This window comes from Platichthys flesus, chromosome 2 (genome assembly GCF_949316205.1).
Source record: "Platichthys flesus chromosome 2, fPlaFle2.1, whole genome shotgun sequence".
In the NCBI taxonomy this organism is placed as follows: Eukaryota; Metazoa; Chordata; class Actinopteri; order Pleuronectiformes; family Pleuronectidae; genus Platichthys; species Platichthys flesus.
Window position 1 is genome coordinate 6828709 of NC_084946.1, and position 20142 is coordinate 6848850.

The 20142-nt window shown below is 41.5% G+C and overlaps 1 protein-coding gene across 9 annotated transcripts in view; it reads left to right on the forward strand.

The window, feature by feature from the left end:
- The window catches only part of foxp1b (forkhead box P1b), a 151841-nt gene that overhangs the window by 89047 nt on the left and 42652 nt on the right, over window positions 1–20142 (forward strand). For 8 of the 9 annotated variants that reach the window (XM_062395247.1, XM_062395229.1, XM_062395237.1 and 5 more), the window contains one exon: window positions 8484–8660. In XM_062395247.1, the coding sequence (XP_062251231.1) occupies window positions 8484–8660 (177 nt within the window). Of the gene's footprint in view, window positions 1–8483; window positions 8661–19139; window positions 19220–20142 lie in introns of those variants that run through there. The other variant, XM_062395255.1, reaches the window with a different exon arrangement.

Consider the following 20142-nt stretch of genomic DNA (forward strand, 5'->3'; position numbering starts at 1 on the left):
TATAGCCGTGTGCAGACTACATTCATCTATATTCACCTCAACTAAATTGGGAGATTTAGGAGGTTTTACAGGTCCAATTGCAGAAGTCTCCCATGTGTACCGATGATGTTGAGTCCTCCCGGCTATGAGACCAAGGCAGATAGATCTTCCCATTCTAAACAATATCATTGAAGCATGATAAAATCTGCTCACAGTATTCTAGGTCTCACGCTGGGCTTTTGGAAGCGCCCGTTTTCCCAAGCACAACACTCCCCGCTACAAAAGTGATGCAACACTTCCACCAAAGGTGCAATCGGGAGGAGTGTGTGTTTTCTAACAGTCCGTCTAAGTACCCAGCGCAGTTGGCAATGCCTGTGCTCTTTTCCTCCCACTTTAACAACTTGACGGATATTATCAGCGTAATCAGTGGTGGGCATCCCGAGGCATCATATGCTCAGAACAAAAAGCTAAGGTCAGGGAGAGAGGGGCTACTGAGATCCGCCTGCTGCATTGTTCCCAGATCGTTTGTGCTATTGCCTTCTTATTTTTTTATTACTCTTCTTAGCTCATTTGATCCTCCTCTCAACTCTTCATACTTATTTTTTTATTTCTCTTTTTCGCCATCTGCCTCTAAACGACACCTAAGCAATGACTGCTCCTCCAACTGATTTGCCTGTGTGTGACCTCCCTCCTTTAGTAGAGTCATTCACGGGCAATGCTGATGTAGAAAGCCTGGCTCTTGGTGGGCAGACATAAGAGAGACAGTGACACGCGGCTGTGCGCTGATAGACTTTCCACTGGAGTGGATTAAATCAGCATCAGGCTAGTGGAGCTGATTACCCCAATATGAAAATGCAGTATCTTAATGGTACATATTTTCATGAGGCAGCCCTGTTGCCTTTCATTTTGTGGCTAATATGTCTATTCTTATGAGTCATTTACTTCTTTAATTACCTTTAGCAGCAGATGCACAATGGTGTATTAATGTGAATGATTTTTACTGCCACTTTATCATACTGAGCCTGTGAAGTTGAAAGGCGTAATTGAGGTGGAAGAGCAACTCATGAGAGAAACAATATTTAGTTGACAGCTCCTCTTGTACTCTGGGAGGGTGTTTATGATTTTACACCCCACTAAAGCTGTAATAAACACAGTATTCATTTAATAATGGGAGACTGCGGAAATGCTTTCACTGAGATCTACTCAGTTATTGAATCATCCCAGGAAGTTGTTTGGCACAATCAGACGACGCTGTGCATATTTTAATTTATTTTTAATTTATTTTTTAGTTGCCTTTATTTAACCAGGTCGGTCCCGACATTCTGTTGCATGTGTCTCATCGTAGTTCCTCTGCATGCGTTTTTCCTAGGGTGATGAAATAACTGTTTGCAGCAAGCATAACCTTATTTGCCATTCTCCCATTTGCATCATGTGCAACTTTGACATTCCATGTCATTTGCATGTGCGTGCTTGTGGAGCTTGTGGCATGTCTGTGTGTTTTGTCTGCAGCTTGTGTACTTTCCTTGGTGTGATTTTCTGATCCCGACCACTGTGAATGGAGGCCTTCTTTAGCCATCTGTTGTTAAGCTGCTGGCTAAGCAAGGCTGGGGAATCCAAACAAGCGCAGAGCACACAGCAAACGGAAGCTGTCAGTCCAGCATAGCTGAGCTGACCTCGCCGGGCTGGGGGGGGGGGCTGGAAGGGGTGGAAGAGGTGGTAGTGACCCCTCCGTACCAAGCTCCGAACGCCTGGTCGGGGCACTGTTTACTCTCCCCCCCTGCCCCCTGCAACCCCCCTGCAATATTCCAATTCCCACCCACCCCCCTCCCAATCTCCATTTTACCTCTCTGTTTCACACTCTCATGTGTGAAACGGGGGGGGGGGTGTTGTACAAAAAATACCAAAACATTTTCATTAAAGTCAAATTTTGTCTTATGTAAGTGCACACACTGCCTTATTGTTTAAATGTGGTTGTTTGAAATGTTTAGTGTTGTCATAAATATTAATAGATTAGTTGAAAAGCCATGCAAAGGAAGGGAATATAATGGTTTGAAGTGGGTATAAAACGTTGATTTATTTATGTATTCTACATGAATTAGTTTGGAAATCTAAACACAGGCTGGAGAGTGTTGTTGCGAGGGCCCTGTAATGTGCGAGGTTTGAGCATCAGGGCCTGTTTTCCATGTGGAGTGGCTTTTTGGAAATGGCATTAATTATATACTTACTGGGAAACCAGACTTTTCCTGCTTTGCATTGCAGATAAACGTCCGCATTACTGAGTAAAAGAGGAAGAGAAAAAAATGCAATTAATATAAATAGACATGATCCTCACTGCTTATCCCCTTACATGTTTAAAAATCATCCCCTGCCTAAAAAAAAACCCATGTGGATTTCAATTAAAATGACATTATTCCAAGTGAATTCCATCACTATATGTTTGCATACTCAACACTTCTCTTACACCATATATGCTATCGGTCATACTGTGAAAAAAAGGATCAGTTCCACCCCAGCTTTACTGGTTTCATCGTCACTGACTACAGTATATTATATAATTAATTAAATGATTGGATAACTTTGCTTTTTTGGACACTTCATCTACCTACTATTACCATATATTATTGTGAAGGGGCTGAGGAAGTGCAGTTTAAAATTTTATGCCATTTGAACACACTTTATTAATAGCATGGTAATAAACAGGCTGCCAGTGCACTGTGTCAGTGGAGGTTGGGCAGTGAGCTTTCAGTCAGTAGACCGAGTTGAACATGTCTTCTAAGTCTTCGGATAAAATAAAGAAGCCGCCAGGAAACTGGTTCAAACTTCAGGTCAAAATCTCCAGATCATTATGAAAATCTGATATTTTTATATCACCATATCGGACTGAGACACAGACATTCACTTGCGTCAAAGGTGCTGATCTTTGTGGCAACAACATTCTTAGAATCACTTGATCTTTAGCAATTTGCCAAAAAGCACAATGTTTGTTGCTGAAACCTTTATATTGCATTGATTTGTAGAGCTTTAATTTGAAAAGTTGTAAACTTGGGTCAAAAGATTGTGTCAATTGCTAAATAGACCTACAATGTATGATAAAATAACATTAGTTAATTAAATATTTCAGACTTGTATCAAAATCTTTGCAAATAAACAGTAATAATGCAAATTCAGTTTCATTTCATGAAAAACATTTACTACAAAATCTTTTCACAGATGTCCTAGGTAGGATGAACACAGCGTTTTCTAACCTCACACTGCATCATAGACTGTTTATAAAAAGCTCTGCACACAATGTCTAGCAAACAAACAACATAATGTGACAGTATATAGTAGAACTGTTTGAGGAGGACTCACTGATGACAGGGACTATTTTTGAAATGGCTCCAGAGCATCAACACAGGACAAGAGAACCTGACAGGTGGGGCACTGCAGTAGTTAGTTAAATGTGCTGTTGAATTATGAGTAAAAGCTTGTGGAAGAAGAACCTGGCCTCTTGGCTTGCTTAGGTCACGGCTGAGGAGCAGAGGGCTTCGTCTTTACAGCAGAAGCAGAAGTGATAAATGTCAGGTGAGTTGAGACGTGCGATCAGTCAGAAAGTCGAGCAGATAACCTTGACATTTAGCCTTCTGGGGTTGAAGCCCCGCTGAGGCTGTGGAGCAAGACCAGAGGGGCTGGTGTCAACTGAGCCAGACTACATTAAGAGCTAACCTATTAGTCGTGTTGTTGCTTGCTGTCTCTGAGCTACAATCTCCTGCCCAAATACGCTGGAGCGTGCATGCCAACACACACAAGAATGGAAACGCACAAACAGATGCACGTCTCGTTCTTTCTCCTTTTCTCCGAGTGGCTGTAGGGATCCAGTTACACCTGCTCGCACATCTTCTAGCAATTAGGAACAATCTGCTTGAAACCCTTTCACGTTCAAGGTCTTCCCCAGCTGTGGCAAGAGGAGGAGGTCTCTCTGTTGATGGGCCTGAACAAACATCACTGGCCCCGACGTTCCCCACTGTCTGACTCCCGAAGGAGGCACCCTGACCAATTTCCCCCTGAATGTTTTCCCCATCACATTTCCCGACATAGTCTATTTTCTCTGGACCTGTGTTTCGGTCCCATACAAAACAACTGCCGTGATTCAGATGCCTCCTGTGGATTTTTAGCGTTTGATTATAACTGTGGGTCAGTGCAGTTCATAAAGACAGAACAGGGAGTAACATATCTGAAAATGTGTCTGCATTTTGCCATTGTGGGAAAAGAGTGCAGTTGAGGATTCAGCAGAGAGCAGTGTTGACTGTGTGGCGATGCTCTGAGTTGGGATTTGTGAGACACCCAGAGCTGGCTTTAGCAGCAGGAAACCCCAAAGCCTGTAAATAATCCGCATGTGCAGACTGCACATAAAGACATTCAGTACTTAGCAGTTCCCTTATCACAGCGTGATAGCCCAGGGACATAAGAGACGCTCTTGCCTCTATCCACTAATATGGCGTGAAAGTAGATGCAGATAAAACGCCCGTTGTTTATTGAGGAAGTTGCGTTAACAAGAGGAAGAGGGTGTGAACTTTGAACACATTTAAAATGGGGGGAAATAAAAGAGGATTTCAAATGACAAGGATACCAAATTGCAACGCCTTTGTTGCTGATAAAACCTTGTCATGTGCCGGAGGCTATTTTCTAATCAAAAGCACCTGGAGGGTTCACACCCTCCATGGTGTGTGTGTTAGTGTGTGTGTGTTTGTGCATATAATACACAGACATTGAGAGTGTATGTACAGTGTGTGGGTGTAGGCGTCTTTCTCTGCAGTTGTGTTCATTTCCAGTAACAAGTTTGCTTCCCAAACAACCTTAGTTTCTGATTGTATCAGGTTGTTGTGTTTAGGCAGAAGAAACTACACAAAACCAATTCGCATAAACACACCGTATCACAAACTCAGATTTTCTCTGTTCTGTTTTAATTTGTGTTTTTAAGTAAACATTACTGATTGAACGTTCGCCTTTTATATAACACAAAATGAGCCCCTGTAAAATGTTAAAAGTATGATTCTGTCAACTTCACTGTGCAGTGTCGTCCTCACAACCCACTGTATCACTGTAGCTTTAAGCTGATCTGTCATTAGATTTGGACTATTATACCTCTCAGTGCGTAGAAAGCCTCGCACCTGTCATCAGCTTCCAGTTTATCGCATTTTGTCTGGCACTTGCATGTCTATCAACTAATCATCCACTCCTTCGAATGGGAGATCTAAAGAAGATAAATTCCAGAGGAGCAGGGGGAGGAGGAGGCAGAGAGCTCTGAAATAGTGGAGTGGGTGCTGTGTAAACACTGCAGTGACAGTCCACAATAGGTTATTTTAGCCCAGCATTAGGCCTCTCGAAGGCATGCCATCTCCCGTGGCCTTTTTAAAATACAAACATGACAGGAACATTCCCGAGCGTCGAGCAGACCCCGCAACACATGGTTTCATCCCACTCGCCTTGTAGCCTCATTACATTTCAGACCAACAACAGTGTTAACCCGTTTCATGTCTTGGCTTTCTAAAGTCAAATTGGTTATGTCAGCCATATGTCATGCAGCATAGATTTCAATTAATTAGATGTCAAGATAATCATAGACCTTGTTTTGTATATGATTACATAATTGTTGGCCTTAGTTTTATTGGGGAAACAATTATGTATTGAAACCATTGACCAGAATAGCAGTTGGCTTGTTGATTTTACATTGTCATGCCATGTTGCAAAATACCATTGTTGTTTTAACTGTCATGTGACTCGTCTGCTCTAAGCCAAACTAGTTAGGCATGACCTGAAGACAGTCCTGATCATCCTGTCTGTAGCACGCAACCTTTATGCTGTTAATAAATCGTAAACTATGAAGACAATACTTTGGGGTAAATGCGTTTCAAACATACGTCTGGACACTGTGGACACTTGGGTCAAGCTATTGATGAATGTTAATATTAGGGCTGAACAATATGGGAATAAAATTATAGCAAGATAAACGTTTTCTCCATTTTTATCAGTCAATCTAGATAATTATCCTGACAAATGTCACACTATTATTCCTTTAAGTTAAAAGGCGTGAGTGAAGGTTGTGGTTTTTAAACAAGCTTTCTGAGCAGGGAGATAACTGTGTTTACACAGTGAGGTTTCTCAACTGTATATTTATATTGTGATAGTTATAGGATATTGTTTCATTCCCCAGTCCTAATTAATGCTAATACTTTGAGTAATGTAATGAGAAAATGTCTGCTTTTCAGAGCTGTCATGAATATCAAAATATGAATGCACTTGTTAACATTGCATTATGACTCTGTCAGTGAGGGGAGACTTCCCAGAAATGTATCTGTTCATCCATTACTGTCTGAACTTCCTATCATATCCTGTTGACTCAACTCTCTTTGTTCCAACACCCTCGGCTGTAAACCCTAGACACACCACACACACACATTTCACAGCATGTGTCATCGGTTACAGGGAAAAGAAAACAGCCAACTTTGTTTACTCTGCAGCATGCCCGTAACACCACGCCATGCATGGGCGTTGTGTATGGTTTTATGACAGTTTTTCTTTTACTTTAGAATTTCCTTTAGTGTTTCAGAGTCAGACAATATGTCATTGTTGAATCATTTGTAGATAAACAGAGGTGTTAATATGAAGTAATTACACACTTTACAAAAGTTATATACATTTTATGAATATTATTTACAAATTATGATTTTTCCCCCTCCAGTAAGATATAATCAAATAAAAAATAGTGCCCTTTAATTAATTTATTGAGCAAAATAAATAGTTTTCACATAAATACATTTTGATGGCATTTTTCGATGCTCGATGATTTTAAATCAATAGATTTATTAACTTTATTAATCCCGAGGGGAAATTCAGAAAAATAAGAAAAATAAAAAGCTTCATGACGTGATTTCATACATTAAGAGACAATCTCACAGCGTTTGCATGTACTATTCAGGCTCCTTCCTCGTGTCACTTCAGTTCACGTCGTATTTAAACAATTTCTCCAGATTATGAGACTATCTTGAGGTAACAAAACTACTGCCTAAAATGTTAAATGAGTAAAGCAAATATTGCCATCATGCGTGGGAGTTAGTTTTGCTCCCGAAGTTCTCTGTTTCAATTCATACAATTTCTTTATGAGTGTACTTGAATGCAGGAGGGGGGTTCCCCTGCACAAATTTCAAAGCAGAGGACAATTAGGCATGCAGAGTGAGATATGTTCTAGCATCATCTATCTTTGCACGAGGGCTCAGAGACAAACGAGGGAGAAGGAAAATTGATGTACTCCAAACTTTAGCATGGTGAACTGCCAGGAGTGTGGCCCCTTTGTAGCTTTGTGGTCATATTTATGCATCATGATGTCATCCAACAGCCGTGCGTTTGGGAGGGTCAGTACATACACCCACACACAGACCATCGTACAGCTGTTCACTCCAACCTCGAACTGTCTCTTCCCTTCCTGCGTTATAGAATCGTCTGACTTCAGTGCCACTAAAAGACCAACTTTCTGAGTTATTTCTGATCCCCCGTCCATCCACAGAGCTTTGTGTTTGCCCTTTCTCTGTTTATGTCTTATTTTCACACATTTTTTCACAGGTTTCACTTTTTTACACGTCGCTGTAGCTGTTTTCCTTTATGTGCACTGTGCTCCTCCTTTTAAACATTCCACTTTTTACTTCTACAGTTTCTGAACTTACTGAAATAATTGAGTGGGGAACTCCTATAGATTGTCTGTGAATGTGAGATGAGCTGGGATGTGTCCCTCTGTCTGTTTGTTTAATTGTGGGAGCAATCGTCTGAGGAACATGGAAAGAATGAGGCCAGTTATTTACCCAGATGGTTTACTGGTGGAGGTGTGAGGCTGGCCAGCTCACTGTGGGAACACAACGCTTGCTTTTCTTGGTATCACTGACCGTTTTCAAGACCTCTCGTGTTTTTTTCCCCCCAGCTCTCTCTCTGGCTTTGTTTGCTCTGGATGGCATGTTTGATTATTTATCGTAAGGGAAAAGGGAGTAGCTGGAGTAATAAACATGTGACTGCACTGTATTTTGATTTCCACTGAGAAGGCCGTGTCCTTTAACAGAAAATGAAGCAGCCATAAAGCCTTTTATTTGCTTTTCCGGAGGGGAGTTTGACGGTGCTAATGGTGGATCAAAGTACTGATTAGTGTCGTTGACAATATGTGTTTGCTTTAGTGCAACTTATCAACAGATAAATATTTCTTTCTGTCTGTGAATTGTTTTTGACATCTGAGCATTGTTCCCCGTCTGTTTGTGGAGAGAATGTTTAAACCAGCCACAGCTCTATGACTCTGAATGGGAGAGTATGAAAAGATTGGTGATGTTTGTTTGTTATCTACCAGAAGGCCAAGGAAATATTGTTGTAAGCAGATACGTCTGCTCTGATAATAGGCATCAAAGTGCTCTCATGGGACTTTCAGCGTCTAGCATTTCTATTAGACTTTTTTTTAAAGAAAAACTATTTTTGTGTTTCTCTGTTAGGCTCTACAAGTGGCACGGCAGATACTCCTCCATCAGCAGCAGCAGCAACAGCAACAGCAGCAACAGCAGCAACAGCAACAGCAGCAACAGCAGCAGCAGCAGCCTCATCAACTACTGTCTCAACAAAACACTGGACGCAAATCCCCCAAAGCCAACGACAAGCAGCAAAGCCTACAGGTATTGTAAATATGATTGTCATTCTCAGAAACCGCCTTATTTATTGTCTGGTGATTATCAGATCAGGCTCAGTTATTTGACTTTGTGGTTGCTCAAATACAACAACAAAAAAGGAGAGAACTTTTGCAGCTTTCTCTAGAACACAGTGTGCGAAAAAAGCCCGGCACGAGAATATGCTCACAAACAGGAAATTAGAATTGACAGTGCAACATTTGCAGTCTAGTGTGCTCATGCGTTATGTGTGATTTAGCAGTCAACAAGCACACACACAAACACACACACACACACACACACACACACACACACAGAAACACACACACAGCTTTGCACATCAGCTTCCTCAATTAAGACTTTGTATTGACGTCCATTTATCGTGGACAGCATAACCAAAACTTTCACCCTAATCTTAACCATGACCAAATTATGTCTAACCTTACCCTTGAACTAATCTCAACTCCCATTTTGCTGTTGGTTGCTGTTGTGAAATATGTAGGACAGACTATTAGGAAAGCCTCTTAGTGGCCAGTTTAGATCACATGAGCACATCCAGCTGGGCCAGTACGGTCATACACACAAAGGGCGGCTGTGGCTGAGGGGTAGAGTGGTCGTCCTCCAACCTGAAGGTCGGCGGTTCAATCCCCAGTCTGAACAATCTGCATGCCGAAGTGTCCTTGGGCAAGATGCTGAACCCTGAATGGCCCCCCCATAGAATAACATAGTGCTGGGATAGATGCACTGTATGAATGTGTGTGTGATTGGGTGAATGTGAAACTGTACTGTAAAGCGCTTTGAGTGGTCATCAAGACTAGAAAAGCGCTATATAAATACCATTTACCATACACATCAGTGTATGCGATTGATCCTGATTTTAGGTAGAGGTGCTTTCGCCAGTGCTGCTCTTTTCAGGAGTGCAGCTTTGCTAAAAGCAGGAGAAAGTGTGGAAATGAGGGAGAAGAAATAGAGAAGTGAGAGAGCTGCAGTCCTCCCACAGAGAAGTGAGTCCGGCCGTGCAGAGGAAGCTCCATGATCTCCCTGTTTGCCTTTCATCACACACACAGCAGAAATGTTTAAAAAGAGGAGGCAGGTTCCTGCCACCAGCAGCAGGAGGTGCTATGGAGAGGCCCATTGGAGGGGTAGTTGAGGGCTGAGAGGTGGAGTAGGGGTGGGAGTGTGTGAAGGTTGGGAGAGGTAAAGAGGCTTTGGGACAGCCTTTGTGATGCAAAGAGAAAACTTATTTTTTTCTGCTTTTAATGAGAACAGTGCTGCATATCTGATGCAATATTTTCATTAATTTCAGATCAGAAAACTCATAGATGTATATCTTTGTTTGGAAATGGAGCAGTTGTTTGTGTCAGTGTGAAATTGCAAATAACTCCAGGGCATATTTGGTAATTAATACGGAGGCCCTGCTCTCTATGTGTGTATATATATAATATTTAATGCCCTTACCATCCCATTGGGGGCCCTTTTTAATGAGACATTGTAGCAGCTAGGTCTAATGTCAGGTTGTGAAAAGCCCCTTTGTTGTGCAGATGTCTTCAGAATAGCTCCAGAGGATGAAATATGACTGTGATGACCTTTCAGTTGTGTGCATATTTGTCAGGATTCAAATAAGTTGAAAGGATCAAACTAAACAGTTTCCTCAGCCTGGCAGGGAATTGTGCTGCAGAGGTCAACAGAGGGGACCGCAACGGCAGATTCCAGCGTACAGCCAGTTGTTGGTACATAGTGAAGTACTAGACCATCTCTTGCAGACAAAGACAAAATTAAAATTCTAATTTATTAATGTATACAGAAAGCTCGGCCAAGCTGTCGCTCAGCTATTGAAAGAGAGTCGGGCCCTTTCCCCCACATCCCCTCCTCGCGCCTCTCCTACCCTGTTCCTGTGAAGAGAACATGGGCTGGCTGTAGTGTGTAACTAACATCATAAATTGCAAGCTCTCTCATGTTGTATGTTACATTTTTGCTGGGTTGAAAATACCATTTTGAAAAAAGAAGAAGCCACAGGTCCCGGCAAGTGTTTGGTTATCTCTATATTACATATTCTGCTAATTAAACACATCCTGACCACATAAGCACTGAGTTTGAAGCCAAGTGTTCATACATAAACATCAGTGTGCTGTTCCAAGCGAGGATGTATTACATGTGTTACATTAGTTTTTTGTGTTTTTTGTTCCTCATCTCATGCTTTCTCCTGTTGCTTTATTTTTTCTCACACGTCTTTCTCTCACACACATAAACATATTTGGGGAAACACCAGAAACTAACGGCCTGAGTCTCATCTCACTTCCTCTTTCAAGAACAAACCCATGCCTTAGAGGAGTGCTCCGTAAGCAGAACGTCCGCTATCTCCATCACACAGCCCAATAATGATTCTCTGTTGAGCTGGACTGGGTCATCAAAAGACACGATATAACAATTATGAGGCTGTGTAGTAAGCTGACACCACATAAAAGCACCTGATCTGCGAACGAGTCTCCATTCATCTCAGCGGTCCTTCCCATTAGGCACGAGGCGCTGCGGCACAGACTTTTACTCATTTGGAGATGTGACTCACTTTCCAATTCATTCTTATTCAAATCAAAAATAATGAAGCACAGTATATACAGAACATCTAAAAAAAATGACTCGCACGAGCAGAAAAGGGGGGAAAATATGAGTCAAACAAGCCTCAGAATCCTTGATCAGCATTAAATGGCTCTTTGGTTTTATATCTGCAGCCCCCCCACTCCTGCACCGCCCACCCCTGCCTCTGGGTGAAGATGCCTCCGCTGAACACTCGGCAGCCTAGAGGTGCTTTAATCACACCATATATACAAACAGCTGCTGTGCTGCCTGGGAAAGCAGCTAAACATACTTGACTGGTCAAAAGCCAGTAAATTACATTGACAGAGTGACACGTGTAATTAAAAGAATCCATGCCACTTCTACCTTTTGCACTTCACACCTACAGTGGCACAACGACAAGAGCCGGCAACTCCCACCCCGCTAATTACCATTATCAGTGAAATGGTAGGGATTGTCTCATTAGTTCCATGTGCATTTAATTAGAGGCGGGCTGAAATTGGATTTAACTTATTACTTTTTCATGGATCACTTTCTTGTCATCACTTCAAATTGGATTGAAGCCCCAGGTAACTAATTATGCCAGCCGCAGGATCAGGATTGGAGAAATAGGTAATTAGGAACAACACTGTCGGACCCTCGCTGATAGTCCGCCAGCACCAAGGTAGGGGGGAGGGAGAAATTGAAGCTCATTTGTGGCTTTGCTAGCGAGCCTGGCTGGTTAACTACACATCATTGCAAGGGATCCTGGGTAGACATCCACCTCCTATAGAGGATTATATAGCATTCAGCTGGGCTGAAGATGTTGTGTCAACATGGTGTCTTTGGTGTGTTGTAATACTGAGATTATGCTTGTTTCACATCCAGAATACTATCTGGGATTGGCCGTCATTGGTACAGTGTGAGCTATGGCCAGTGGCCAGCTGAAGTTATATGTGTGGACACATGAAGTGAATATATTATTATTATTATATAGGAAAGTAAAGATAAACTTAACAAATTTAAATGTAATAACGTACAGATTTTACTTGTGCTCAAAACAGAAATAGTCTGCAAAGTTCAGGGTAAGGTAACTTTATTTTAGGTTACTTTGAGAGCTTTTATGTATAATCTAGAACCGGACTGATAAGGATTTTTAGCGGCCAATGCTGAAGTAGTAAAGAATTATTATACCGATATATCGGCTGATTTATCTATTATAAAAATGTTTTGGCAAGGATGACGCAGCTGTTATCAAACCCTTATCACAAAGAAATGTGATTTTGGTTTAAAATGTTTGACCTGGAGGTGCCCTCTGTGAGGCTGTACTATATTATACAATTTTAAAAAGAAAACACAATTAAAACAATATAACAAATAATGTTCTGATACATGAGCTGGAATTAGGAAAATACATACATTTATATATACAATGTAAACATCTTTTCTGGATTGTTTATCCTAAAAAGGTCACATCAAATCAGAAAACAACTGCTTATTCAGATATGTAAGTGAAATGCTCATGTCATCTATTCATGTTCATCTTAAAGTGAGGAGCTCATGGTAAAGAACTTTGGGTTGCATTGGGTTTCATCGTATTTATTATAATCATGTCTTGGCCTATTGTGTTCAAATTGGATACATGATTCACTATTATCTGATAAATGTTGCATTGAACATTTTCATGATGTCAAAGGTGCATTACTTGTTATTCCTCAGACACAGAAAAACCGATGATAAAGCTTCAAAACTGTGGCAGCAGACATTTTTCTTATCTGCACTCTTACTAGCTGAAGACACAGTCCACACATCTTTCTTCTGGGTTTCCTTTTTTCTTTCTCTTTCTTTCTCTCTCTGTTTTCACACCACAGTGTACAGCCTCACAGAGGGCACCTCCAGGTCAAAAGATAATGTCTTTTCAGTTTACAGGATGAAAGCCTTTTAAGTTGTAGAGCGCCCCCTCTAACGCCCCTCCTCCCTGCGTTTGCTCTTCACATCCTTCATTTGTGGTCTGTTGGGGGGAAGCGTGATGTGACACAATCCAGGGGCCAAGCCTGTGTCTGACAGGACAGGGAGAAGCCGCCGGCTCTCTTTCTCTCCCTCTCCTACTGTTTTTGCAGTAGGCCCATGGCATTGTCCTGACACATGTATACCACAGTGCTGCAATCTGTAAGTCATTAGAGCGCTAGGCCGAAGCCTGTCAGCTGGAGCTCAGCCAGTGCTGCAGGGTGATCTGAGGCAGCATTTCGAGGTGTTCCCACAGCCCAGTCGGCCAGTGGCCCAAAGTGGCACGGCAGTGGTAGCCCACTGGCGAGGTGACAGTTAGCACAAGACTGGATTAATGTTCTGCGATAGATACTATGAGATAAAGATTCCCTTTTACGCATATGGAGACTTGGCCAACATAACAATAGGATATATTAAAAAGTATTTATAAGGAAAAAAAAAAGGCAAGGAAACAGGAGCTAAGAGAAAGAAGTGGAGAATATATCAGGGCAGAGAAAATGGTGGCTTACTCCCAGATCAGTCAAACCAAAGCAAAGCCTTGCCAGTTTCTAATTGATTCACTTAACGACTACTTTAAGCTCGCCAAGATTAACTAGTCAACGTTCAAATCTCTGCAGGTTGTTCCACACAGGACAGGAGATAATTCACAGAGTATGTAGATGTAACCCTTGATAGGACAAGCCATGCCATATTATGTGTTTATAGATGGGGTAGGTACTGCTGGAAAAGCTTAATTTGGGCTGAATGAATGATTGATCGTGTTTATTATAGTCCTGCGAGGACAACAGACACTGTCATTTTTATACTAAGACTTCATTTATTGATGGCTATCAGAAAAGGATTTCAACGAATAGGATAAAAAGCGGTGAAAAAAACAATTGTGGTAAGCGTTTCAACAACTTACCGCCCTACATTTTTGTTAAGATAGCGTTACCTATAGCGTCCCATCGCATTTATCCTTTCATGTCTTCAAAGTTTAATCCCATAATTCATCGGCCGTGTGCGTGATCCTCAGAAGGAGTTTGTCTCTTTGTGTTTATAAAAAGTCTCAAGGTGATGTCGTAATGACATCTCATTTTGACGCTTGCGTTGCTCTGAGGTGATACAATCTGTCAGGAATGATCAACACAGAATTCGGGCCGATGCTTCGCGTGGAACCGCAGGATCGGGCCGTCGCTTTCACTGTTTGTTTTCCTTGTCATATTGTAAAAGTGTATTATGTGTACGATATAGATTAGAACCAGGTTTGGGATAATCCTGTCAGAATGAAGTCATCTGTCCTAGTTCCTCGCAGCCAAGCAGAGACTCGAGGAGGAAGAGGAGGAGGTGTGAGGGCGGTGGGGGTGTTGGGAGCTCTCTCCGAGCCAAGACGATGACTGTCGAATTGACTCCAGTCACAGCGCTGGGAGCAACACTACCATTTTCAGGACGCTCTTTTCATTTGAGGCCTGATGTTTCCCTTCAAGCAGTGAACCCTCTCAACCCTCTCCCCCACTCAGTCATCCACCCAGACAGATACACACACACACACACACACACACACACCCACACACACAACATCTCCTAAAAATCTGTTGTATCTTTGTGTCATCCTCTGGCGCTGTATCTTGATGTCAAGTGTATGTTGTTTGGAATGATTCACACGCCCTTTGCGAATGGGTGGAGGGATGGATGGATGCACAATCCCACTGCATTAGCAAGCGCTTACAGATGCACAAGGTACTTGAGACATAAAACTTTTGAAATCTTTGCCGACAATTTTCACTTTTAGTTAGAGGGAGGGGAAAATAAATACTGTCTCATGCGGACGGCAGGAAAGAGATCGAGAGACAGAAAGGCCTTCAGCTACAGGAGGACTTTGTTGTATTTCATATTTGTGTTGGACTTGATACAGTAAACCATCACTGCAAACAGCCTCCATGTTGTACACGCAGTCTACACAAACCATGGAAATGACACACTTGATTTGTTTATTGAAAGAAATTGTGTTTGAAAGTGGGACGGGACGGGTTATTTTATAACACTGATAAAGTTAGATAAACACTTAATCACAGAGGTTAGCAGAGCCATAGGCTTACTTTGCACTGTATATCGAGTCCACCTTAAAAAAGGCTTATAAGAACCATCTACCAACAAACATGAATTTACCACTTTATTATAACAATAATTCTTATGTTTTCTGGATTATATATCAAAGCAGATTAATTACAGTTTAATATAATCAAAATTACCGGAGCTTTATATAAACTTCATATTAAGCAGTCAGGTTATTTTTACCTCCACGTCCCCCCACATATTGACTGTTCCTACCCTTTACAAACACATTGTTCTGAGTTACTGTGTATTAATATAGTACCTGATTAAAATCGAAGATGATTCAATCTGCAAACAAGAACGGGCAGAAATTCCCCCACCTCCTTTAAATCGATGTTGCTCAAACCAAGAAGTGTTCTTGTTTTGACTCATTGAAAAACCACACTTGACAGTACTCGCCAAAACACAATCTTCGTTATAACTGGCTGGCGAATCCCCTCAGGAAATACTTTGCAAATACAGGGTTCACATGTGCTGACTAAACAATGTGAACCTGAATAGATGATGTTAAAAGTAAATAATCAAAGCCCCAGTTATAAAGAGAAAGGGAAGGTAACTCAGGTGTGACTTACTGTTACTCCACTCTGCTCTGGGTGATAACCTCAGTCATGAATCAGAAGCAGTGGTTTGTGGACGCTAAAAGGTGTGTTCACTGATGTGTCATGACATTTGAATTACACTTAATTTTAGAATGACACATCACCAACAATAAATTAAACTCAAATAAATGTTAAAATATAAATCCCCCCCTTTTTTAAGATAGAAACAAGAGTAGAGACAAATATAAAAAATATGAAATAAATGCAGCGAAAAATTACATAAAAAAAGATAACAAAAGTCACAACTGATTTTGTTATCCTTTGTTTCAAATATATTCTCTTCATAAAGGCTTTTGTGTTGAGAAATGACACTCTACTGTGTTTTATTAATCTTATTATTGTTGTTTCTTTTATATTTATCTATTGTCTATCGCACAGGGACAGCAGTTGGCAATTAACTACTTGTGAACTCTCGGGCGTCTACATTAAGGGTCTCGTTTTTTCCACAAATCAAATGTAGTTTCTTTGCTCTATAGCTTAGAATACATAGTCTCTAAGTGATGTATAATTAAATGCTTTGTTTCTCCATTGACTTTGATTGGGGGCATGCAATGTAATAAAAATATATATATAAATAAATGAGTATTAGAAATATCACACATTGTTGTGCTGATGTGAATCTAAAAAGTATTTTTGTTGCCTTGGCGATTATATAGAGCAGCTGTTATTTATATAGGTCCCACACCTGCCCTGCTGACTCCCATCAGTAAACAGTGATTTACTTTACACACACACCGAGAAACACTGTGTTTGTTTTCTCATGACAATGGTCCAGGTCACCAAAGCCCTTCAAGAAAAGGAATGAGTGTAGTTTCTGTATTTTACTGCTCTTCCTCTCCGCTTCTCTCCCTCTCCTTTCTCTGGTAGCAGTACGACACTGGCTGGCATGCCGCTGTAGCTTATTCACTGACTGTGTTAGTGTTTTGGGAAAGGCTTTGTAAATGGAGCTGAGTCGTTATCTTTAGCCAGAGCCGAGCGGAGCAGCGCTCAGGCCAGACCAGACATTAACTCATACCTTCACACTAACTCGAGCAGGAAATGGGAGTATTTTATAATGTCATCCACTCTGTCATGAACACAATCGCTCAGCACTCTCTGTAAACTATCACAAGGGACGCCGGTTCAGGCTCAAGGATATTGATGTTTCGCGCAGCGCAGGAACAAAAAAGAGAAAAGAAAAAAATCTATACAGAATGCGAATGGCATCGACACATATGTGTAATTATTTTACATATTGCAGGCACAGAGGCAATGGATTAGAGAGACAGTGTGTGAGAGGAGAAGCTTGAACTGTGTGTCTGCTAAATTTATCATGAGGCCTTTGGGAGCGTTGAAATGAGAACAGTGGCCTATTACTGCTAAGAAGGTGTTTTATTGAGAATACGCCGACATGCCACCCCAGGGAGCGTGCTGGGGGAGAAGAGTGTGGCCATGGCCTAAACCACTCCGTGCACGTGTGTGCATTTGTGTATGAGATGTGCGTTCATGCAGTTGCCGGCATGTCACTGTCTTTTTGTGTGAGCCGTCTTGAGGGTGTCAGATAGAAAATAAAAGCGGCCTCTCTTCCACTTAATTATTCCCTATGATATGCATTGGAATTGTCACTTTTGACACTTGAGGTGTCCCAGTCAATAATTTATATAGGTCAGGCCAGCTTAGCAGAGCTCATTGTTAGTTATTAGCAGATGAGAGCAGTGGCGTGTTATGCAGGCGCTCTGTTTATTTTACCAGTGTGTTTGCAGCCTGGAATGCGTCCCATGAACATTCCTTCATCCCTGGCCAAGGGTTTATAGCTGTTGATATGAGCTGTGTTTTAGAGCTCTGTTATTCAGCTGTGTGTTTATTGTTATGATAATTAACAAAGTGAGGTGTTAATCTTGCCTCATACCATTCCTCTAATTCATGTTAAAGGGCTTGTGCAACTTATTGAAGCAGATTTTTTTGTTTTTACAAAAAGTTGGTCTGGTTAGCACGGCTCTAATATCTTTTGGTTATGTCGCCAAAATATTCACATGGTTTAGATTAAATTAAATGCCTAAAGGTGGCATTGTTTCATTTGAAGGTTAAGAGAAATGTAAATGGGCAGGAGTCAAGCTTTTCATCCTCTCCTGGTGAGTTCAGTAAGATCTCCAGTAGGGGGCAGGGTCCTGTTTCCCTCTCCCGTCTCTTCCCCTCGCTGAGTGCACATGGGTGTTAAAGAGTGTGATGATATCATGACAACTAATTGCTCTCATTGGGATGGAGTTGGATGGATTGCCTGGTAGTTTGTGTAATGTTAGCTTTTAATGGAAGGGCTTTTAGCTTGTCTGAGACCAGACTGTAGTTATAAGTGTTTAAAAACTGGGGAAAGTTTATGCTGATTAGTTAGATTTTATGACCAAATATACACATACACACTAGAATAAACTTGGTGTATTGCACTTGGTTGCTTGTTATGGTGTTAGCAGGCACTGTAGCTGTACATGTTGGAGTAAAAACAATCTGTTCTCATAAATAAACCATTTTATTCTAAAATAAAATGGCCAACATGTGGTATCAGCATGGGAAATTTAAAAGGAGGGAAAGAAAAGTGTAAATAACTACAAAGCGTCTGAATTGTTTGTGCGTTTGTTGTTTTCGGCATGTGAAATGAGTTGTGTCTTTGTTCTGGCACTGTAAACACTTCCATTTAGGAGAACAATAAAGGGGCTGATAGTGGGGGCCACTTTTCTTTCTTTCCGCTGTATAGCTGTGTTTACTTATCTGTTGTTTAATTAAAGGGCCTCTTTTCTACAGGCTCCCATTGTTTCAATAGCACGGGCGGAGTCCCGGCAGGGGTCAAAGGGTTAACAGCCGTCAACTGTGTCTTTTTTCCTCTCTTTTTTTCCTTCTTTTTTTTTTTCTATCGGCCCCTTCACAAAGGCACGGGTTCACCTGCAGCCCAGCCTGCGGCTCCCTGTTGTGTGGCCCCATTTGAATTAATTATGTTTAGAGGACTGTTTGTGATTGGTGGAGAAGGGCGTGGTTGATTGGATAGTTTTGTATCTTGTCAGCCAGGGAGCAACCTTGCACGTGCAATCTGTCTGTATCCCGAGGAAGGTTGGAGACTCCACAGCACAGCAGCGCCTGCTCCTCAGCCTCCTTGCCTGACAGCCTGTGAGCCTCGATACCGCTCTCTCTCTCTCTCTCTCTCTCTCTCTCTCTGACTCACTCTCTCTCTTCCATCTCTCTCTCTCTCTCTCTCCTTCCCTCGCCGCCGTGCTCTCCGCTCTGCTTCACTCCACACCGCGTGGCCCGGCACTCTGTTTACCCTGCCAGCTAAATGGAGTTTGTCAGGTTTGTCAATATGATTGATTTGTGTGATTTTGCCAGCTTTCTTGTGTAAAAAAGAAACTTCACAATTTAATTTGACCAGGGAAAATTGAAAAGGAGGATTATCGTCTGTCTGTCGTTGATGTTCTGTCATTGTGATTGGTAAATTTTGGTCATGCAGTTTGTATGAGAGGAGAGGAGCAGTTATCGGGCTTTACTCTGCCGGTGAGACACTTGATAGTTGACAGTCTTGTTCTGACACATGAAAGTAGGTGTCATGTACATTATTTACTGTATTATATCTGAAATAAGATTGTATGGATTAGTTGCTTGTTTTTATTTGTGAACTGAGCTGTTCGTGCTTGTCAGAAATTTTGCTGTTTCCTTTTGAGTTTATGCAGCTGTTCTTCTTTTTTTATGTTCTGCTTGTTTGCCGGTTACAGCTTTAGATTCCTTTTGCCTTTTTCACGTCGGCCTATTCTTGCTGTTTGTTTAGTTGTGTTTACTTTGCTGATAGAGAGCGAACCAGTTAAGCAGGATACAGCACTGTTTGCTGTTTGAATTATGGAAAGTTCAACAAAAACAGGGGACAGGTTTGTCTTCTCGTATGCATTGTTGTTTTGAAAATTGTTTTATGAGGCAATTATATGTATTTATTTTGTTTCTCAGGGTAGGATATTTGAATCTCATAGACAAACTTTTATGTCGCTTTTTGTTACTTACTGGTTTTTGCTGGTTGTGTGTTGTGTGTTTTGTGTTGATTTGTTGAGGTAGATGGTCAGACTTTTACTTGCTCTCAGGCAATGGTCTGGACTAATCCTCATGGTGTCACAGTGAATTAAGACAGAGGCTGGCACAGCTCTATATTTGACACTGTCACCACATAACCACGCTGGAGACATGCTGTCACTCCAAATGCCATCGCTCATATCTTCCTGAAAAGTTAG